The sequence below is a fragment of the Phacochoerus africanus genome, chromosome 9, assembly GCF_016906955.1.
Source record: "Phacochoerus africanus isolate WHEZ1 chromosome 9, ROS_Pafr_v1, whole genome shotgun sequence".
NCBI classification, from domain to species: Eukaryota; Metazoa; Chordata; class Mammalia; order Artiodactyla; family Suidae; genus Phacochoerus; species Phacochoerus africanus.
Genome location: NC_062552.1, coordinates 19,887,884 through 19,909,403, shown reverse-complemented (window position 1 = coordinate 19,909,403; position 21,520 = coordinate 19,887,884). Strand labels below are relative to the sequence as shown.

Genomic DNA, 21,520 nt, shown 5'->3' with positions numbered 1-21,520 from the left:
ACTCTTGGCAGGTCCTTGTTTGTAGGAATATTAAGTTTTTCTTGACTAGCATCCTGAGCTTGTCATGCATTAAGATCTACACACCACCCTTTAAAGTGGGAGTCTTACTGTATAAAATAAACTATTAAATAAGTATCTTTCAACTCTGGGGTGGGGGGTAGACTGAGTTTTTTCACAGTCCTATATAATAATTTTCTTATCCTATAAAATAATTAGGAGTTCCCGTAGTGGCTCAGCAATAACAAACCCGACTAGTATCGATGAGGATGCGGGTTCGATTCCTGGCCCCCCTCAGTGGGTTAAGGATCTGGCATTGCCATGAGCTGTGGTGTAGGTGGCAGACATGGCTCAGATCCCACATTGCTGTGGCTGTGGCATAGGCCAGCAGCTATAGCTCTGATTAGACCCTTAGCCTGGGAACTTCCATATGCCGTGGGTGTGGCCTTGAAAAAAATAAATAAATAAGATAATTACTCAAATGTTTTCCTTGTCTCAGAACCTTACTTCAGGATAAAGAGTGAGAAAGTTTTTTTTATGAAGGGCCATTATTACAGCTCAAAAATAAGTTGTCTTCAGCAAGTAGAAGGCAATAAGCATGAGAGTTAGTGTTCCTATCAGTGTAAATATTACCTCCTTGCCAATCCCCAGACAGTACATTTGAACAATTAACGGTGCCCTGGGAGTACAGTTCAGAAACATTAATGTGGATGTCCCAGACCTGTATTTTTATTAGTACTTGTCTTGAGCCAGATGGAACCATCATTCCTCACCCTTATTTAGAAGTGGACTGTGACTCTGTTGGAGATCAGGGCACACGGTTACCAAAAGCACACCCTTCTCCTGGCCTTACATTTGCAAAGCTGGGGTCTGGGACACAGTCAGCTGATTATACCCTTTTACTAACTTGCCACAGCTCAAATCTGGTCAATTCTCCTTCACAAATCTCTTACAAATCCATCACTCACCTCCAGCCTCTTCTGTTGTGGCCTTGATTCAGCCTCTCACAATTTTTTTTTAACCAGAATTCTGGCAGTGGCCCCTGACTTGCCTCTGTGCTCCCAGCCCCACTGTCCTCTGATCCATCCTCCATGCCAGCCTTTTTCAATCTGCTGGTCATGATCCATTGATGGGTTAGGAAATCAATGGCATCACAACTAGCATTTACAAAAAGGAAATAGGCGTTCCCGTTGTGGCGCAGCAGAAATAAATCCGCCTAGGAACCATGAGGTTGCAGGTTCAATCCCTGGCCTTGTTCAGTGGGTTAAGGATCCGGCATTGCCGTGAGCTGTTTTGTAGGTCACAGACGTGGCTCTGATCCGGCATTGCTGTGGCTCTGGCGTAGGCCTGCAGCATCAGCTCCAATTAGACCCCTATCCTGGGAGCCTCCATATGCTGCAAGTGTGGCCCTAAAAAAAAAAAAAAAAAAAAAAGACAAAAATAAAATAAAATAAAAAGAAGTAGAACAAAATGGTATAGAACAACCCTGAGTATGTTGCCTGAGCACATATAGCAAGGGTAAGTATTATTTCAGGAAACTCTGGTTTCACAGATACTCTTGGCATATGGACCCCTAGAGTCCTGATGTAAAATATAGTCTTCCTGGGATCCTAGGCAAGAAGTTTGAAAGCTCCAACTCTGCACTGCTGCCAAAGAAATGATTTTTAAGTGCAAAACTCTTCCCATTCCCTTCCCTGTTTAAAATTCCATAGGATCTCTCCAGTGCCTCTAGGATAAAGGCAGTTTTCATTCTCTAGTTCAAGGTGAGAGAAGATTTTAATTATTTCACATTTTAGTGGGGAATTCAAGAGTCTGGCACCTGGCATTTGCTGAACTCTCTCCATTATCCCTCTCTAGTTCGCCAGACGCATCCTATGGTAGAAATTCGCAAACTAGAGTGAGCGTCAGAGTAACCCAAGGAAACTGGGTAAATGCAGCTCCCTGGGCTCCACCCCCTGAGATTCTGATTCAGTAGATCTGAGGCAGAGCCCTGGAATCTGCATATGCATCATTGTGTCACACCAAAGCATTCTGGGTAATGAGAGTTGATGTTAGGTTCTCAGTAGTAAGACAAAGTGTAAGAGATTCCAGGAGACTGAGTGCTCAGCTCTGCCTTGTGAGGTGGGGAGAGGGCTAGAGAGAACAGGAGATGTGGACAGGGAATGCTCAACCTCCAATCTTAGGCATTTGAGCTATGTCTTAGAGGTCAGGAGGAGGTTACCAATAGAGTGATTAAGAGATTGAGGTTCCGGTCAGAGGGATATGCTGGAGAAAGGGGGTGAAAATAATGTCATAGGTTTGGTGAGTGCAGATACTTTGAGTTTTTAAAATTTTTATTGAAATATAGTTGATTTACAATGCTCTTAGTGAGTACAGTTACTTTGAATAAGTGCATAGATGTATGCCATTCTTCCAGAAATGATTTATTGAGCTCCTTTGGGCATCATGCTAAGTACAGGGGAAACAGCTGTGAAGAGGTCCTTCCCTTATGAAGCCATTCATCCCCTTCAGTAAATGAAGGTAAAGGAAAAGGATGAGACAGGGATGCCATGTTGGACCAGGGTCAGAAAGGCCTTATAAGACCTTGCCTGGAGGGCAAGGAACCTGCCTGTGAGTAAGGAGAGCTTGAGAAAGCGATAAAGCAAAGAAGGAACATTACTGCATTGTGTTTTAGAAAAACCATGTCCTGGGGAAGAACTCCTAGAGTCAGGGGGGTCAGCTGGGAGACTGTGCTTTTTTCCAGGAGGAGATAAGTGAGGCTGCTGGCTGAGATGGAGCAAGGATTTAGAGAAGCATATATGAGATTCATTTAGAAGTTAGACATTTTAGGATCTGACACATAATTTATCACCAAAACCAGTGCATCTCCGGCTTTGGGCCAACAGTGGACTACACGTGTTGTTTGGAGAAGCGGAATGTAGGGACCTACCATTACCTGCCAAATCTTTACTACACAGATGCCTATTTCCCTCCTCATATTTCCTTTCTCCAGATCACGTCCTATTCTATTGCCAGGACTCAAGATTCCACCTTGCATGCGGTGATCCATCTTCACACCGGATGGACAGTTCTAGGGATGTCAAAGCACACTCTTGTCCATACTGCTGACTGGGTCTCCTGTCAGCCCATCTGTCTATCAGCTGTGGTATTATTAGTATAATAAGAGGGCTGTATATGAGAGACACAAAATTCTAGGTGTAGCTCAAAGATAGGCTAGAGTCATTCCTATGTACAACAAATATTTATGGGACCCCTTCTGTGTACTGTCATGGTTGCTGCTTTCATCATACTTATAGTCTAATGGAGGTGGGGGCAGGGCAGGACTAAGCGGATGTCCACAAAATCAGTAAGACCACTTATATTCAACATTTTCATAATTTAGTTATTTGAGCCCAAAGGGTCCACATCCGTGGTATTCCAACTTTTTTTTTCCCCGGACATGGATCTTTATCTTTTTTTTTTTTTTTTCTTTTTTGCGGCCAGACCTGCGGCATATGGAAGTTCCCAGGCTAGGGGTTGAATGGGAGCTGCAGCTGCCTGGTCTACACCACAGCCACAGCAAGGTGGGATCTGAGCTGCATCTGTGACCTACACCGCAGCTGTGGTAACACCAGATTCTGAACCCACTGAGTGAGGCCAGGGATGGAACCCACCTCCTTATGAACACTAGGTCATGTTCTTCACTCTCTGAGCCACAACGGGAACTCCAGACTTGCGTCTTTAAATGTATTCTGACTTGGAGAGCTATCACACTAAGCAATTAACAGGAGCTGACCTGGTTTAGGCTGGGGTGGGGCCCTACTCCTCAGTGTTCCCTGAGGCACATCTGTGGGACCCCTGGGCATCATCTGAGCAGCTTTAGAGCTGCTCGTCCAGTTGACTGTTGATGTAAAAGTGCAAACTTCTGCCTTCCTTATTTGTTGCTTTCTTTTTTCATTGTTCTCTCCCCTTTGTGTCTTTAAGCAAGGGCATCGTAGAGCCTCCAGAAGGGACTAAGATTTACAAGGATTCCTGGGATTTTGGCCCATATTTGAATATCTTGAATGCTGCTATAGGAGATGAAATATTTCGTCACTCATCTTGGATAAAAGAATACTTCACTTGGGCTGGATTTAAGGATTATAACCTGGTAGTCAGGGTATGCTGTGAAGTTATTATTTGTCTTTGTTTTCTTGTATTACAGAGCTATATGAAAACCTCTTAGTATTCCAGTTGGTTTCTCAATAAGCATTCATTGAGCCTTACTGACTGTCAGACGGAGGGCGTATTGGACTATGTGCTGAAACAACCCTTTGTTGAAAATGTAGGGAATGTTGAAAATGTAGGGAATGAAATGTAGATCCAGCTCTGTTTCTCTTTTGGAGGATTCTTTTTCCTCCATCACCGTGTCTTGGTTCTTGTTTGTTTTGGGTTTTTGTGGGTGTTGTATTGTGTTGTGTTGGTTATGGCAGTGACAGCTATTTAAACTGTGAAACGGGGAGTTCCCTTCATGGCTCAGCAGTTAACAAACCCAGCTAGGACCCATGAGGATGTAGGTTCGATCCCTGGCCTTGCTCAGTGGGTTAAGAATCCAGCGTTGCTGTGAGCTGTGATGTAGGTCGCAGATGCAGCCCAGATCCTGCATTGCTGTGGCTGTGGCGTAGGCTGGCAGCTGAAGCTCCGATTCAACCCCTAGCCTGGGAACATCCATATGCTGCAGGTGTGGCCTTAAGAGGCAAAAAAATAAAAAAATAAAAATTAAATAAATTGTGGGACAGACAGGTGGCTCCACTGCAGAGCTGGTGTCCTGTAGCAGCCTGGAAGCAGGTAATTCTTATCTGCAGCTGTGGTAAGGACTAAATTGCACCAACTGGGAAGTAAGCCTAGATCTAGAACTTAAGTTAGCCCTGACATAAACACACAGAGCTCACCAGCTAAGTGGTTCAGCTTATAAGCTGGTCACTGAAACTGAGGATGTCCACAAAAGCAAAATAAGTAGCAACAGGCAGCGGGGTGCAAGAGAAAGAGGAGGCCTAAAATGGCCTGGGAATCCCTGCCATACTTATATTTTATCCTACTTATATTTAGTGCCTGAATGTGTGCCTGGAGAGCAAAGTTTAGGGAAAGCATCAGGAAATGCACAGTATTCATACCCTTAGGAACAAAGATCAGTTACCTTCAGGGTAAAGACTATTTCCAAGTTTAAATTTCAACCCCTGAACATTAATACTGGGTACCAGGCAACACTTATCATCCTCAAAATCAATGAATCCTAAAATTCAACCTGGGGGTCAGTGACAGTCTGTGACAAAGTTTTTGCTGGTCAGTAACGAAATAAGGATAAGCACACATCTGAGTATGGTCACCAAGATGTCAACTCTCTTTCCTTTGGATGAATTGTAATTATTCCAAGATTAGGTCCTTTCTATTTTTGAGGTGTGAAAACATCTTTTCTTTCATAAAATAAAAGGATAGTAGGTGGAAGAATTTTTTTAAGTCTTCACTTAGCAAAATAAAATATGGATGCTTATATTAGCTTCCAAATATTTTTTAGGAGATTGTCTTTGAAATCCAAAGACCTGAGAAACATTGGGCTAAATGATATTTTCAGTTGTGCAATTAGTATGAAAAAGAGAAAACATTTGGAATTTTTAATGATACTCTTTTATGTTTAGCTACTATGTGATGATGAGAAACAGTCCACATTTTATTATTTTTTTAGCCAATTTGATATCTCATTACTAAGATAATGATAATTTTCTCTATAAATTTTATTTAAGTTAGTGTTATGAAGTGGTTTTCTAGTGTAGAAGGCTAGGATTTGAATTCAGTTCAAGAAAGAAGAGAGGGAGGGAGGGAGAGGGATGGGAAGAGGGATGGGGCAGTGGGAGAGAGCAAAGAGGAGAGACAGTTTTTGTATTAATTCTGCTTCATTGCTATCATTTAAGGGCACTTGGATCTTGCACATTCTAGAATTTTCTAAGGACCTTGACCACCAGATTGATATGCTTCTTCCCTTTACCATGTTGTCATTTGAACAGATGATTGAGACCGATGAGGACTTCAGCCCTTTGCCTGGAGGATATGATTATTTGGTTGACTTTCTGGATTTATCCTTTCCGAAAGAAAGACCAAGCCGGGAACATCCATATGAGGAAGTAAGCAGGAATACCAGTGGAAGTGCCCCTTTCTTCCTTCCTTCCTGAATAAACTTTTTTATTTTGGAACAACTTTAGCGTTACAGAAAAGTTGCAAGGATAGTACAGACAGTAGTGTTTATATCTTCTTTTTTTTTTTTTTGCTTTTTATGACCACACCTGTGGCATATGGAGGTTCCCAGGCTAGGGGTTGAATTGGAGCTACAGCTGCCAGTCTGTGCCACATTCACAGCAATGCAGGATCTGGGCCACGTCTGTGACCTACACCAAAGCTCACAGCTGGATTCTTAACTCACTGAGCAAGGCCAGGGATTGAACCTGCATCCTCGTGGTTCCTAGTTGGATTCGTTTCCGCTTTGCCACAATGGGAACTCCAAATTATTGTTAATATCTTACTTTACTGGGGTACATTTGTTACAACCAATACTCTGATACTGAAACATTACTGTTAACTTCGTACTTGCTTCTTTTTGAGTCATTTGCAAAGACTGGCTGCTTGACCTGCTTCCTTCCAAACAGCTGGCCTGCCTATGCTGTTCTCAGACCTGCAAGCACTGATTTCTGCCCTCCTTGCCTTCTCTCCAGTGGTGTCTCCTTCCCCAAACAAACCCAGTGTGGCTCTGCAAAGGGAGTTAAGTCAACATAAACCAACACATATTTTGTTGAGCTCCAATTTTGAGCAAATCCCTCACCTGTGGCAGACAGGCATGATGTTAAGAACTAGGGCTTTGGACACAAGGTCAAGACCAAGAAGGGTGCCTCACCCCTACTGATTCAGATAACCAATAATGAGGCTTTGAGTCCCTGTCCAAGCCTTGGTTGTTTTTTTCCCTTCTATTGGGCTTCTTGCCACCTTATCAGTTTTTTTTATGACAGTCAAATGACATGATATATGTGAGCATACATTGTAATTTTTAATTCTATATAAATGAATCATTAAATAAATTAGGAGGATATATAGTCCACCTTTAAGCGTATTACATGTGTCACATGAATGTGTGGCGACTTAATTGTAGAAGTTTAAATGTAGCTTCCTATAATAGATGTGTTCCTAAACTACATTTTAATCATTGGACTTGTATTTTTATGTTAGCACTTGCTGTTGAAGAAAAGCCTATGCCAAAAGTTCAGTGAAACCAATAATCCACTGCCAGCTTTCTGAGTTAAAAAAAATCCCTGGGTTTTCACTCACAGGAACACCCTGTGTGAAACACTCATTTAGAGCAAAATGCATCTGATAAGGAGTTCCTGTTGTGCCTCAATTGGTTAAGGACCTGACATTGTCTCTGTGAGGATGTGGGTTTGATCCCTGGCCTCGCTGGATGGGTTAAGGATCTGGTGTTGCCACAAACTGCAGCTCCGATTCATCTCCTAGCCCAGAAACTTCCACAGCCCAGAATATGCCACAGATTCGGCTGTAAAAAAAAAAAAAAAAAAAAAAGAATCATAAATGTGTTGGTTTGTTCACCAAATACATGATAACTTGCTCTTGCCAAGCTCAGCTTCATAAATATTAAGTCATTTAATACAGCAGCCACCTTATGAACAGATATTACTATACTTCCCATTTACAGATAAGGAAAATGCCATATTTAACCAAGAGATTAAATAACTTTCCCGAGGTCTTATAGCAAGTAAATCATGGTGCAGGGGTTTGACCACACGCAGTCTATCTCCAGAGTCTGTGTATTTAGCCACTGTTTTACTTTCAAATTTAAATTTATAAAACTTCTAAATTATCTGTTAACCATAACCTTTGGAATTTTTAAAACCACGAGTTCCTGTAAAATGTTTCATTGAAAGTAAATCACTTTTTCCACAGCTTTTGATAATACATCTGTAGGATAAAGTAAGCCACAGCTCTCTTGCAGACTTGATACACCCTGGGGCAAAGCATCATGCCTGTCACATACATGGTCGTCTTTACTTTGACTCTCAGTGCTTTTATTGCCCAGGAATTTTGTGAGATTTCTAGTTGTTGAGGTTTGTTTAAAGAGGTTATGCCGGTACTTGGAAGAGCTCTTTTCTTGCTACCTGGAGCCTTCTCATATTCCCTTTTTGAGGAGGGGCGTGAATTGCCTTTCAAACTCATAAATACATTTTCTAGTACACAAGTCTCCATCTTCCCTAGACGCATGGCTCCTGGAGTTCTCCATCCTCCTGCTCCAATTTGGGTGGGCTCCTCTCTGGGTCTGCCGCCAACCTGCCACCCAGAGACATCCTTGACCCACTTCCAGACCCCACCATGGCTTCACTTTCTTTGCTTTCCTCCTTTGTGGAACCTTCTGCTTAAGAATCTGAGGAAGAAAATTTGCACGTGAGCTAAACTGGAGGTACTTTCCTGCCTGGTCTTGCACGATAGCTTGGCTGAGCCCATGATGCTGGGTGGCTGTTACTTTCCACGGACACCCGAAGGCGTTGCTCCTTTGGCTTCTAGTTGCATGCAGTGTTGCTTATCCCAGGCTGATCTTTCTTCCACGGTAGGTGACTTTTAAGAATTAAGGGATTAATCTATATCTACAACAACAACAACAAAGACCTTTTCAAGCTGAGGTAGGGCTTTCTGTATATGTTTGGAGTGGTTATCCAGCAGGCTTTACTGGAAGGCAGGGGTCATATCCTCAAGTGCTCATAAACTGACCACAGAAAGATCTCATAATTGGGTGGAGCTGGGTGGGGACCGTGTCATGTGGCCAGGAAATGCCAGGTGGGAAGGGAGTGGCCCTTACTGACCTCCAGCTGAACTTCTGAATTTTCTAGAAAACTCAGAAATCTGGATTTTTCATGTGTAACACCCAGATTTATAGATGTGGAAAGCTAATTCATTTTTTTTTTAAAGGGACTATAGGCAATGAACTAAGATCTAGGTTGTATTTGGACAAGGGGTCATCAGTTTAAGCTGTGTAGTTGAGCGCTCAGCTATTGGGCTGAGGGACCCCTAAATACTGAGACGGGGAGGTCCTTGCTCTGGGGCATCACAAGCACACTCCCTGGTCTCATTCAAACACTTTTCCTACAAAATTGATCCCATTTCTTCAGTGCACTGTCTGAATGCATTTGGCCCAGAGCCGTGCTGAGGCATAGGGAAGGGATCCACGGTTTCATGTCATCGTTTTGTGCTGTGTGTCCCTGCTGTCGTCCAGGATACCTACCTCTCCTCCTCCTGCATCTGAATGTCTCCCCACAGATTCTCTGGGATTCTACAGCCTCTGCCCTGTTCCTCAGACACCTCTTACCTGCCAGCTTTCCAGATTCACATTAGTTAGTCCAAATCTACTGCCGTCAGTGACTCACTTCATTTCTTCTTCTCCGAGGCAGTTCAGCCCAGTACAGTTGTTTTGTCAACACTTCCGTTGAGTCTGGAAAACATGCATGGGTTATGCACGAGAGCGGTCCATCATTTTGAACTAGAAGTCCTTTCTCAGCCCAGAGACAAGTCTTCATCTCCTTTACTTCCTGACTCTTCTTCCTCTGCATCCTTCCAAGATATCTCTTTCTCCAGCCACCACCTAAATCTCTTCTTTTCCCGGGGTTCCGTGCTCAACCCACTCTTCTTCTTAAGTCTGTGGCTGGGTGAACTCATCTGCTGGCACCACTTCTCTGCTAAAGACTCCAAAAATCCATAGGTCCTGTCCAGCCTTTGCCCACCTCTCTCCGACACTGTCCAGCTTTAGATGTAGAGCTAATCCCCCCAGAGATATCATCCCCTGGATGTCTAAGTCCTTTGGCATCTCACTTTCAGCGTGTTCAAAATCCTCTTACAACTGTTCTTTCTCCTTTTCCATCTTGATTATTGGCAACATCCGTGCCTCTCTCCTACCCCCAGCAGTGAGCCAAGCTAGAAACAGGGGCTTCATCTTCAATCTTTCCTTCTCCATCCCTAAACCTAATGAGTCTCCAAGCCCTTCCCAGTGTACACCCTAAATGTTGCTCAAAACATCCCCTAGTTCTTCCACGTGCTCTCCTCTATATTGAAAGGTCAAGAAAGGCCATCTTCCCTCCACTGTGAGGAAATAGATCTTGATACTGCCCCCGAGCTGGGCAGTCCTCGACCTGACAAACTGTGCAGTGTTTCTAAATCTCTACTGGCCAAACGAGAGAGCCTTTGACCTGTGTTGCGATCTTAGATCACAGTGGATGTAATTGTTTTATAGGAATGGTGAACGAAAAAGAAGTAAATCCCTAATGCCAAACTCCTGATCATTCTATGTCATTGAATAGCCTGTCATTTATGATAAAGTTTCCTCTACTGGCATTAGCACAATACTTCTCAGGGAAAAAAAAAAAAAAATATGATGCCAGATACTGAAAAGCTCCTGGTAAACGTGAACATGGGTACCAATAAAATGTTGAAGCCAGTCCAATCTTAGAGTGACTTCCCTTCATGCTACTTCATGCTCTTTTTTTTTTTTTTATGAATTATCTCTTTTTTTTTTTCTCACAACAGTCACAGAGGAGACCGAGGCTTAGCAAGGTTAAGGTCACATGATTAGTAAGTGCTGGGCTGAAACTCAAAACCATCTCTGCTTGTCTCCTAACCCTGTGCACCTCTGACTATTCAACAGATCCTGAGTCAGGAGTTGGGATTCTTTAAAGGTAAGGGCCTTGACCACCGAATTAAGGTACTCTTGCTCTGTGGCAGGCCTTGTTTTCAGTATTTTAAATACACTGGCTCAGGTAATCCTCACAACAGCCCCAGGAGGAATGTTCTATTACCTCCACTGTATAGATGAGGAACTTGAGGCACAGAATGGTTGCCAAGGTCACACAGCTATATTGGGGGTTCATCCCCAGCCATCCAACTCTGTCTGTACTCTCAGCCACTCTGCACCCCCAGCTCCTGATCCACTTCCTGTTTCCATCCCTCGATTTCTGCTGCACTCAGGGGCCCTCCTCCCCCTCGGCCTGTGAGATCTGCTTCAGTAGGCTTTTCTCCTTGACTCCTCCATCCCTGCCCTTACAGGCAGCTGCTCCTCTCCGGGACACGAGGCGTCCATACTGACACTCTCTACTGGCTGGGTTGCGCCTAACTCGTGATTCCTCGTCTGTTTCAGATTCGGAGCCGGGTTGATGTCATCAGACACGTGGTGAAGAATGGTCTGCTCTGGGATGACTTGTACATAGGATTCCAAACCCGGCTTCAGCGGGATCCTGATATATACCATCATCTGTAAGTCCGAAAATGCCTGTCGGGTGTGCCCTGGGCTGCTGCAGAGGATGCCAGGGCTATATAAGCAGAGTCGGTGACTGACTGTGCCCTGCAGTGTTGATGGCCACGGAGATTCCACCGTTTTTTTCTTTGTTAACCTTGAAGGCAAATCTGGTTAGGAAGATAACTTTTAAAGAGTCACCGTTTGGACATTCATGCCCATGTGCTTCAATCCTGTATACAAGTAGTTTAGAGTACAGGGAAGGGAAGGACATTATGAAAGGGAGAGGGTGTGTTTGGATCCAGCAGCTCCACTCCTCAGAATTTATTTGAAGACACTGCAAAATTACTAAGAGTTAATTTGACAAGAATGAGGACGGGGTGATATGGCAAAGTTGTGATCCTGGAAGACATTCATCTCCCATGTTGCCCAACTCTGAGCATGAATTTGGTGAACTAGTTGGTTAAGGGGATGATCCTCCAAGTTTCTCCCTGGTTAAGCTTCAAAAACCATGTAAGTTTCTCATAGCAAAACTGTATATGTCCTTAGGGCTTTAGTTGGAATATTTGTGCTGAAATGCTGGCAAGCCACATTTGCCATTTTTGTATTTGCAAAATAATCAGCAAGAGGGAGAATGCATTCTTTCACGACCACTGACCCTCTGAAAAGGTCAGGAATTTAGTTTGAAGCAGGCAAGCCTCCTACCCCGCTTCTGCCATGAGCTTGCACGCATAGGCCTGTCTTGACATTTCTTCTTTATAGATTTCTTTTTGAATATCTTGAAATTGCTTTAAAAATATTTAAAGAATGTAGAATTATATAAAATAAAAAGGAAATAACCCCACACCTCCCACAAAACCCTGTTTCCTGCCTTTCTCCACCCACTCTCCAGGGTAACACTTGGTAACAGCATAGTTGTATCACCCCAGGCCTATTTTTGAGCATATCAGCATTTCAAGAAATGTATTTTTTCTCAATAAAACATCCCTTATAGTTGAGGAGGGGAGGTTATCATTCCTGGGTTTTTTTTTTTTTTTTTAATGTAATCCTGGTACATCTGTAATTTGCATTTTTTATTCATTAATATCTTTGGTATTTCTAGTGTTGGGACATACAGATCAACCTCAGTTTTTGGGGTTTTTTTGGTCTTTTTGTCTTTCTAGGGCCACACCTGCAGCATATGGAGGTTCCCAAGCTAGGAGTCTAATCAGAGCTGTAGCCACCAGCCTACGTCATAGCCATAGCAACGCCAGATCCGAGCCATGTCTGTGACCTACAAGCACAGCTCATGGCAACACCGGATCCTTAACCACTGAACGAGGCCAGGGATCGAACACGCATCCTCGTGGATCCTAGTCATGTTCATTAACCACTGAGTCATGATGGGAACTCCAACCTCAAATATTTTAATGTCTGTAAAACATTCCATTTGGAAACCATTTCATTTGTAAAACAAAATGAAAACATTTTGTTCATTTTCAACAGAGTTTGTACCTGACTTCTGTTCTGGAAAAAAGGAAATGGAGCAAATTTGAGTGAGAAAGATTCAAAGATAACTTTTTTTAAAAAAAAAAAATTCCATCTTGGAAACTTCTGGGCTATTGATTCTGAAGACTATTTTTCTATATACTGTTTTGATAGCAAAGTTCATAAATGTGAAAGGATCCTGTGATGAATCTTGGGAAGCAGTCATAGCCCAATATATCTTTGTTGCTTTTAAAATGAGATTTAGTTTACTAAATATTTTTCTGATCATAAAAATAACAGATCTACCGCAGAAAATTTGGAAAAAAAAAACTTTTAAATTCAAAAAACAGTTAAACCACAAATGATCCCACCATCCAGAGAGCAATTTGTACTTTGGTGTCTAGTTCATCTTTCTTTTTCTGTTTACAAGCACATATACCACATGCACTTTTTGAAAAAATGAAAATGGGATAATACTATACATACGTCTGTACACCTGCATGGTTACTGAACAGTCTTTGATCTACCCTGTAAGTTTCTAACTTTTCATTATTTGAAATGATGTTTTGGCAAAGAAATACATAGGTGTGTCTTGCACACTTTCATAATGATTTCTTAGGATAAATTTCTTAGGATAAATTCATAATGATTTCTTAGAATAATCTATACTCTGCCAGACTGATCTTCAGGAAGCCAACTCGCCTTCTCAGAAATAACATATAACCCATTTACTTGCCCTCTCACCAATACTAGGTCCTAATGTTTTTGTGTACAGAATACAGATTCTATATTTTTACATACAAGAATTCCTTAAAGCAAGGCATGTCACAGAAAAATAGAAGGAAGACACAATTGTCATGTTTAAGGACTACATTCTGTATCAAAAATGCTAAGTTAAATGAACATCTGAAACAGTACAGAAACGCTATCTTTCAGGGAAAGCTGAGTACCAGGTACTGAACAGATTTTGGCAAATACAGCAGGCATGGAAGTTTCCAAAACATGTTTTTCTACTTTATCTCTTTTACAGGTTTTGGAATCATTTTCAAATAAAACTCCCCCTCACACCACCTGACTGGAAGTCCTTCCTGATGTGCTCTGGGTAGAGAGGACCTGAGCTGTCCCAGGTAAAGCATCCTGCAGGTCTGGGAGACACTTATTCTCTAGCCCATGACACTGTGTTCGGCATCAGAATTAAGCAGGCACTATGCCTATCAGAAAACCTGACTTTTGTGGGAATGAAAGAAGCTAACATTATAAGAATGTCCATGTTTAAAAATAAGTCAGGAGTTCCCGTCGTGGCGCAGTGGTTAACGAATCCGGCTAAGAACCACGAGGTTGCGGGTTCGGTCCCTGGCCTTGCTCAGTGGGTTAAAGGATCTGGCGTTGCCGTGAGCTGTGGTGTAGGTTGCAGACGCAGCTCGGATCCCGCGTTGCTGTGGCTCTGGCGTAGGCTGGTGGCTACAGCTCCGATTGGACCCCTAGCCTGGGAACCTCCATATGCCATGGGAGCGGCCCAAGAAATGGCAAAAAGACTAAATAAATAAATAAATAAATAAAATTTAAAAAAATAAAAATAAGGCAATAAGGGAGTTCCCATCATGGCTCAGTGGTAACGAACCCTACTAGTATCCATTCAGGACACAGGTTCAATATCTGGCCTCACTCACTCGGCTAAGGATCCAGTGAAGCCGTGAGCTGCAGTGTAGGCCACAGACATGGCTCAGATCTGGTGCTGCTGTGGCTATGGTGTAGGCCGGCAGCTGTAACTCCAATTCCACCCCTAGGCTGGGAACCTAAAAAGACCAAAAAAAAAAAAAGAAGTCGCTTTAATGAATAGTGAATGCATCCAGCCCAAAGTCCACAGACTCTTTGGTCTGGCTGTGGCAAACATACAGCCAGTTAACAAACAAGACAAAAATTATCCTAGGTGGTCAGTGGGGGTTCAGAGCTGAATCCTGAACACTGGAAGGAAAACAGCAACCAAATCCAAATACTGTATGATTTTGCTTGTAGGTAGAATCTAAATTCAAAACAAATGAGCAAACAAATTGAAACAGTTATGGAAAACAAGCAGGTGGTTGTCAGGGGGAAGATAAGGGGAGGCAGGAAAGACCTGGGCGAGGGAGATTAAGAGGTAAAAACTTTCAGTTGCAAAACAAATGAGTCATCAGTATGAAATGTGCAATGTGGGGAATACAGGCCATAACTTTATAATCTCTTTTTTTTTTTGTCTTTTTTGCCTTTTCTAAGGCTGCTCCCGTGGCATATGGAGGTTCCCAGGCTAGGGGTCTAATCGGAGCTGCAGCCTCCAGCCTTCGCCATAGTCACAGCAACGCAGGATCCGAACCACGTCTGCGACCTACAGCACAGCTCACGGCAACGCCGGATCCTTAACTCACTGAGCAAGGCCAGGGATGGAACCCGTAGCCTCATGGTTCCTAGTCGGATTCGTTAGCCACTGAGCCATGACGGGAACTCCTGTAATATCTTTGTGTGGTGCTCTTTCATAACTAGATTTATCAAGGTGATCATTTTGAAATGTCTAGAAATATTGAATCGCTAGGGTGTGTAACCGGAACATAGTGTCGTATGTCACTTACACTTCAAAAACAAACAAAGAAACAAACACACAGAAAAAGAAATCAGATTTGTGGTTCCTAGAGGATGGGGGTAGGAGAAGGAGAAACTGGATGAAGGTGATCAAAAGGTACAAACTTCCAATTATAAGTGCTTAGGGTATACGGTACAACATGATAAATATTAACGTTGCTCTATGTTATATATCGAAGTGGTTGAGAAAGAAAGTCCTGAGAGTTCGCATCACGAGCAAAACATTTTTTTCTACTTCTCTAATTTTGTGTCTGTATGAGGTGATGGATGTTTGCTAAACTTAATGCGATCCTCATTTCACGATGTAGGTAAGTCAAATCATGATGCTGCATACCTTAAACATAGACAGTGCTAGATGTTGATGACATCGCAATAAAGTTGGGAGGAAAAAATACACACACACACACACACACACAAAAGCAATGATAAAAACTGAAAAGAGAAAAAATACAGAGTGAGATAGAGAACATCACCTCTCCATTTCAACAGACCGCCACCCCACCCCTTTTTCAGGCTGTTGGGGATCAGCGTGTCTGGCACCAAACAGATTTGATATTCCTTCCTACTTCTTGGGGTATGATTTTATTCATGAACTACAAAACCCTGCTTCCACACATTTCTTAATGGAAAGATCACATAATATTATTACAAAGATAGTAAATTCCTTGACTCATGCATTTATTTATGTATTCATTTATTCCACAAACAGCTAACCCATCACCCTGTATTATAACAATCTGCTATCTCTCTGGTCAGCTGACTCTGAATTTCTTAAAGGTAAACAGCCTTGCCTGAACAACCATAGTACCCAGCACCCAGTGCACACACTAGTTTATTTGAAATATATATGCAAGGAAGGAAGGAACAAACTAATTTGTCTCCCACTGTCAGTGTGATTTGTTTCTTAAACAAAGTTTCCATGTCTTTAACATAAAGATAAGGGTCTAAGTAGGAAATTGTGGCTCAGCAGTAATAAACCTAACTAGTATCCATGAGGACTCGGTGCTGAGACCAGCTCAGCAGGTTAGGGCTGAAGAATGGGTGCTGTGAAACTTAAGGAAAAAGTTAACATAAAACAAGACACAGAAATATTTATCTTAATTAAAGGTGGGAACCAGGGGACTCAGGGTCTCAGGGACCAAGAGCACTGCCTCAAGAAACCACACTGCTTTTATTGTGCTCTGGAGGATTAGGTCAAGTGAGGAGGGGGTTGTAGGTGCAGGATATAGGTTTTGTAAAATTATTTTAAAAGTCACATAGCCGGTAGCTGATTATGCTTTTATTCTGACCTTTAGGCATTTAACAAGTATTTGCATTGAGGAAGCTTGGCATCAGCTATCCATGCATAGCATCTAGAGAATCACCATTGTGCTTCTGCAGGCAGCATGCCTATCTGCAGCAACCCTGCATGCCTAGGTTTGCACCTCTGTTCTCCTTGCTAATGCATATCCTGCTAACGACCCCTCATAAACCCCTTGGGGCCATGAGGCTCATCTACCTCTTATTCTTTAGAGGACATATCATGCTATGCAAATGGCGTGCCAATCTGCACAGGTCCCGAGTGCCTAGACCAACGCATTATGTCCTCATGTTACAGCAGCTGCCCAGCAGCCCTGCACCACAGTGTCTCAGCTCTGGTGATGGCCCTGTGGCTGTAGTGTACCAGCTCCAGCAGCTCTGTGGCTGCAGTGGATCAGCTCTTTTACCCGGCGAGAAACCAATCGAGCACTCAGAGAGTTGGAGAACTCAGGTTCATTGCGCTGGCAGGCTCAGAGGAGCGCGCTCTCCAGAGTCTGAGCCCCGAAGAAGGGTTTCACAAGGCTTTTATGGGCTACCTCTTCCAGGTCCATGCTTGGCCGGTCGGACCGGAGTGAGGGCAGGCAAGGTAGTAGATGCGGAAACAAGTTTACAAAAGCAGATTGTGGGAAAGGGGTGGTTGGGGCTGTTGGCTGGACTTTGCTGAGTCAGCGTGGCCAGGGTCTCTCCTTTCTACCTTTTCATCGGGACATTTTCTCCTGCACTCATTCAGCTGACCACATGAATAACTTACGCCTTTAGGTCGTTGTTCTTAAGCTTAAGTCATTTACCAGCACTGCAACTGTTTTTCAAGCAGGAACATGGGGTAAAGTAAGGCAGGACAAGATGGGAGTTTTCAGCATAGAAAATAGAAGCAAAGAGGCTGAGAAAATATTGTAGAAACGTGTCTTGCGACAACACGAGTTTGCTCAATGGGTTAAGGATTGAGCCATGAGCTGTGGTGTAGGTCACAGATGTGGCTCAGATCTGGTGTTGCTATGACTGTGGTGAAGGTCGGCAGCTACAGCTCGGATTCAACCCCTAGCCTGGGAACCTCCATATGCCCCAGGTGCCACCCTAAAAAGACCAAAGGAAAAAAAAATTAAAAAAGGATCTAAATAGAATATTCTTTTCAATTGTAAAGTTCTTTGTTTCACATTCTAGTCTAGTGTAAGGCCTTGAGCTAGACCTTTTTTTTTTTGGCTTTTGTCTTTTTAGGGCCGCACCCATGGCATATGGTAGTTCCCAGGCCAGGGGTCAAATCGGAGCTGTAGCCACTGGCCTACCACAGCCACAGCCATGCCAGATCCAAGCCACATCTGCAACCTACACCACAGCTCACGGCAACGCCGAATCCTTAACCCACTGAGCGAGGCCAGGGATCCAACCTACAACCTAATGGTTCCTAGTCAGATTCATTTCCACTGCATCACGACAGAGAACTCCAAGCTAGACCTTTGAAGTGATGATTATAGGCTAAAAGGAATACTGAAGGAATTCATATACAACTAGATACTAAGTCAGACTTAATAAGCACTCTGTTTGTTGTACAAACCTAGTGTTGGGAATACTGAGGAGAGAAAAACTCCATCTGACTTTTTGAGATGACAGGGAAGAATATTATGTAAGAATAGCACCTTCTCCACAAGTTCTGTTGTATTCTCTCTTTTCCGTCTTTTTTTTAGGGCTGCACCCGCGGCATATGGAGGTTCCCAGGCTAGGAGTCCAATCAGAGCTGTAGCTGCCAGCCTACACCAGAGCCACAGCAACACGGGAACCTTAACCAGCTGAGCAAGGCCAGGGATCGAACCCGAGTCCTCACAGATGCCAGTAGGGTTCGTTAACCACTGAGCCACGACAGGAATTCCAGGGTCTGTTGTGTTCTTAAAACACTTCCAGGAGAGTGAGTGGTATGTCATAAGTAAACAATAAATGTTAACCACAACAAGCTCATGAAATAAACAGGAGAGCCATGTGACCTACAATCAGTCATTGGGAGAATCCACAAAAGGTTGAGCAGAGGATCAATTCCAGCTCACACTCCAGTTTTAGATTCTCCCCTACCTTAAAGCATCACAGACTACATAATCTGAGCTGAAGAATAAAAATTAAAACTCACCCCAGTGCAAAACAGAAATGAAAAAGTATTAAAACGAGGTTCATACTGTTGTTCATTAGCCATATCTTTTATTCACAGGGGCGCCCAACAACATGAAAAATTCAAGAATTTATTGCTGCTACATCAAAGCTTATACCAGAGATTATGCCTTATAGACATCAGCAATGGATAATTACATGTTGCACTTGTGAAATGTGCACATATCCTGTTTATGAATCACCGCATAGCCAGATTATCAATATTTTACTTATTTCGTAAAAAATCCACAATTTTCCATAACAGAATCAACGTGTGCAATAGGAACAAGATTGCTATGGAAAACGAGGGTAACAGGAGGAGATATTAATCCAAGCATAGAAAAAATAGACAAATGAGGGGCCATAAGGGGAATATAGGGAAGAGAAAAAAATTAAGATGGAATTTTAAAAGGAGAATGTAAAAAATAGACATTTTGTTCTTTAATAGGTTGATTCCTCAAATAGAGCCCATGAATATAATCAAATAGGAAGGGTTCATGAGCTGTTTTCAATTTTTCAAAAAGCTTTGTTGAAATCATAGACTTAGCAAAACAAGGCTGTAGAGGCCACCCTAAAATGGAAAATTTCACTGGGACTGAAATTATTTTGATTCAATGACAAAATTTGTTATTTACTGCAGATTATAAACTCTAACAAATAGCGATCTCTTTGCTTCATAAAAACATAAACACTAACTAGTAATAAAATGAGTTCTGCAGACAAAAATCTTTCAAAATCGATAGAATAATCAATAAAGATGCATATCTTGAAAAAATTAGGGAGGGAGGACAAGATGGCGGAGGAGTAGGGGGACACACTCGCCCTCTCCCACAAACACAACAAAAAAAGAACATCTACAGAATAAATGACTCGCACAGAACAGCAACCAATTGCTGGCAGAAGAACCTAAACTCCAATAACAGCAAGAAGTTCATGACATTACGGGGCAGAACGGGAGAAAAGAGGAGAGTGAGAGAAGGTGAATCCGAGTGGGACGGGTGCTCCCGAAAGGGAACTGAGGAGGAGAAAGGGATCCTGCACCCTGGAAAGTCACCTACACGGGGGAAAGATCAAACGAACTGGAGGAATCTCCAGATGCAGAGAAGAGTGTAGCAGTAAGTTGGAGTACGGAAAAGCCGATCAAGAACCGAACGGACCGTCTGAACTACGGGCACAGTCACTAAAAATTGAGACACCTGGGTGGGGGCTGAGCACCGAGACCTTGGCTCCAGAGGTTGGTCCCCGAGAAAGGGCCGGGGGACGCCTGGGTCGGGGCTGGGCACCAAGACCTCAGCTCCAGAGGTTAGTTCCCGGGCTGGGGGGGGCGGGGCAGAGCGGAAACTGCTTGGGAGGTCTAGAAACCATTTGACGGGGCAGATACTGCCTGGGAGACTAGAAAACAAAGCTGTCGCAGAGGAAGGGAGCAATACTCTAGGGGCATGGAAGTGGAAAGCCGCATCAGAGGGAACCTGGGAGAAGAGCCTGGTCTGCGCCTGTGCTGGGGAGGGGAGAGAAGAAGGGGTGGGTCCCCATAGAATACCCCCCACGCCACAGCAAGCTTACAGGCCCGCTAGCTAGCTGAAAGCTGTGCTTCCCAGTGCATCCCCTCCCCCCACCCCCGCCACCTCCTATGCTCTCGCCGAACCTGGGGCTGCCTGCCATCCAGGAGGGCTGGCCTCAACAATTGCCTGAAGCCTACCACCGCAGGGGCTGTCCCTGCACAGGCCTACTTGCCCTTTGGAGGGGCTACACTTCCGCAGAGTAGCACCAAACACCACCAGCCCCCAAGAAAAGGCCTACAGCCCAGAAAAGCTAGAACAAGCCTAGCCAGGCAGTGAATAGATCTGCCTAATTCCCGGATGGTTTTTCTGAGTCAGGCTGCCCCGGGGAGGAGCCTCTTGGGTTTCCAATGGCCCTGCTACCCGCCCAAGCCCTCAGGGGGTGCCCTAGTGGATCAGCTGCATAGACTGCCAGCTCCAGGCAGGACCCCCTGCAGCCCAGAAAAGCTGCAACAAGCCTGGCCGAGTTGGGAAAAGATCTCAGATGGTCTTTTTGAGTTGGGCTGCCCTGGGGAGGAGCCTCTTGGGTTTCCAACAGCCCTGCTACCCGCCCAAGCCCCCAGGGGGTGCCCCACTCCCACGGAATAGCTGCTCAGCACCACCAGCCCCCTGGAAGAGCCCCTGCAGCTCAGAAAAGCTGCAATAAGCTTGGCCAGACTGTGAAAAGATCCGCCTACACTCTCAGGCCGTCCTTCTGAGTTGGGCTGCCCTAGGGAAGAGCCTCTTAGGTTCTCAGTGACCCAGATAGCTGCTCCAGCCCCCAGGGAGTGCTGCACTCCTGAGGAACAGCTGCCCAACACCGCCAACCCCCTGCAAGAACCCCACAGCCTAAAAATACCAGAGCAGGCTCTGCATGACCAAGTGAAATCTGCTACCATCGTGGTGTGGACCTCCCAGTCCTGTCTGCCCTCAGGAAGTCCTCCTTTGCTTCAAAGAAACACTGTTAGCCCCATCAATGCTCCAGAAAAGCCACACTGCCTCAAAAAAGATTGACCAACAACGCCAGCCCTCAGGAAATATTCCACGGCAGTGACAAGGCAAACACTGCCCGATCACAGAGAGTACAACTCCCTCAGGAGAAAGAAAACAACAAGCAAGATGAAGAAGCAGAGAAACCACCCCCAGTCAAACCAACAGCAGAACTCACCTAAAACAGTCAACAATG

At 43.9% G+C, this 21,520-nt stretch overlaps 1 protein-coding gene across 4 annotated transcripts in view; it reads left to right on the top strand.

Moving 5' to 3' along the window:
- LOC125135266 (cytidine monophosphate-N-acetylneuraminic acid hydroxylase) overlaps positions 1-19,522 on the top strand; it is a 79,532-nt gene extending 60,010 nt beyond the window's left edge. For 3 of the 4 annotated variants that reach the window (XM_047795201.1, XM_047795198.1, XM_047795200.1), the window contains 5 exons: positions 3,961-4,135; positions 6,018-6,134; positions 11,189-11,304; positions 13,782-13,878; positions 18,858-19,522. In XM_047795201.1, the coding sequence (XP_047651157.1) occupies positions 3,961-4,135; positions 6,018-6,134; positions 11,189-11,304; positions 13,782-13,857 (484 nt within the window). In that variant the 3' untranslated portion in view covers positions 13,858-13,878; positions 18,858-19,522. Of the gene's footprint in view, positions 1-3,960; positions 4,136-6,017; positions 6,135-10,581; positions 10,731-11,188; positions 11,305-13,781; positions 13,879-18,857 lie in introns of those variants that run through there. The other variant, XR_007136927.1, reaches the window with a different exon arrangement.
- The last annotated feature ends 1,998 nt before the right edge of the window (positions 19,523-21,520 follow it).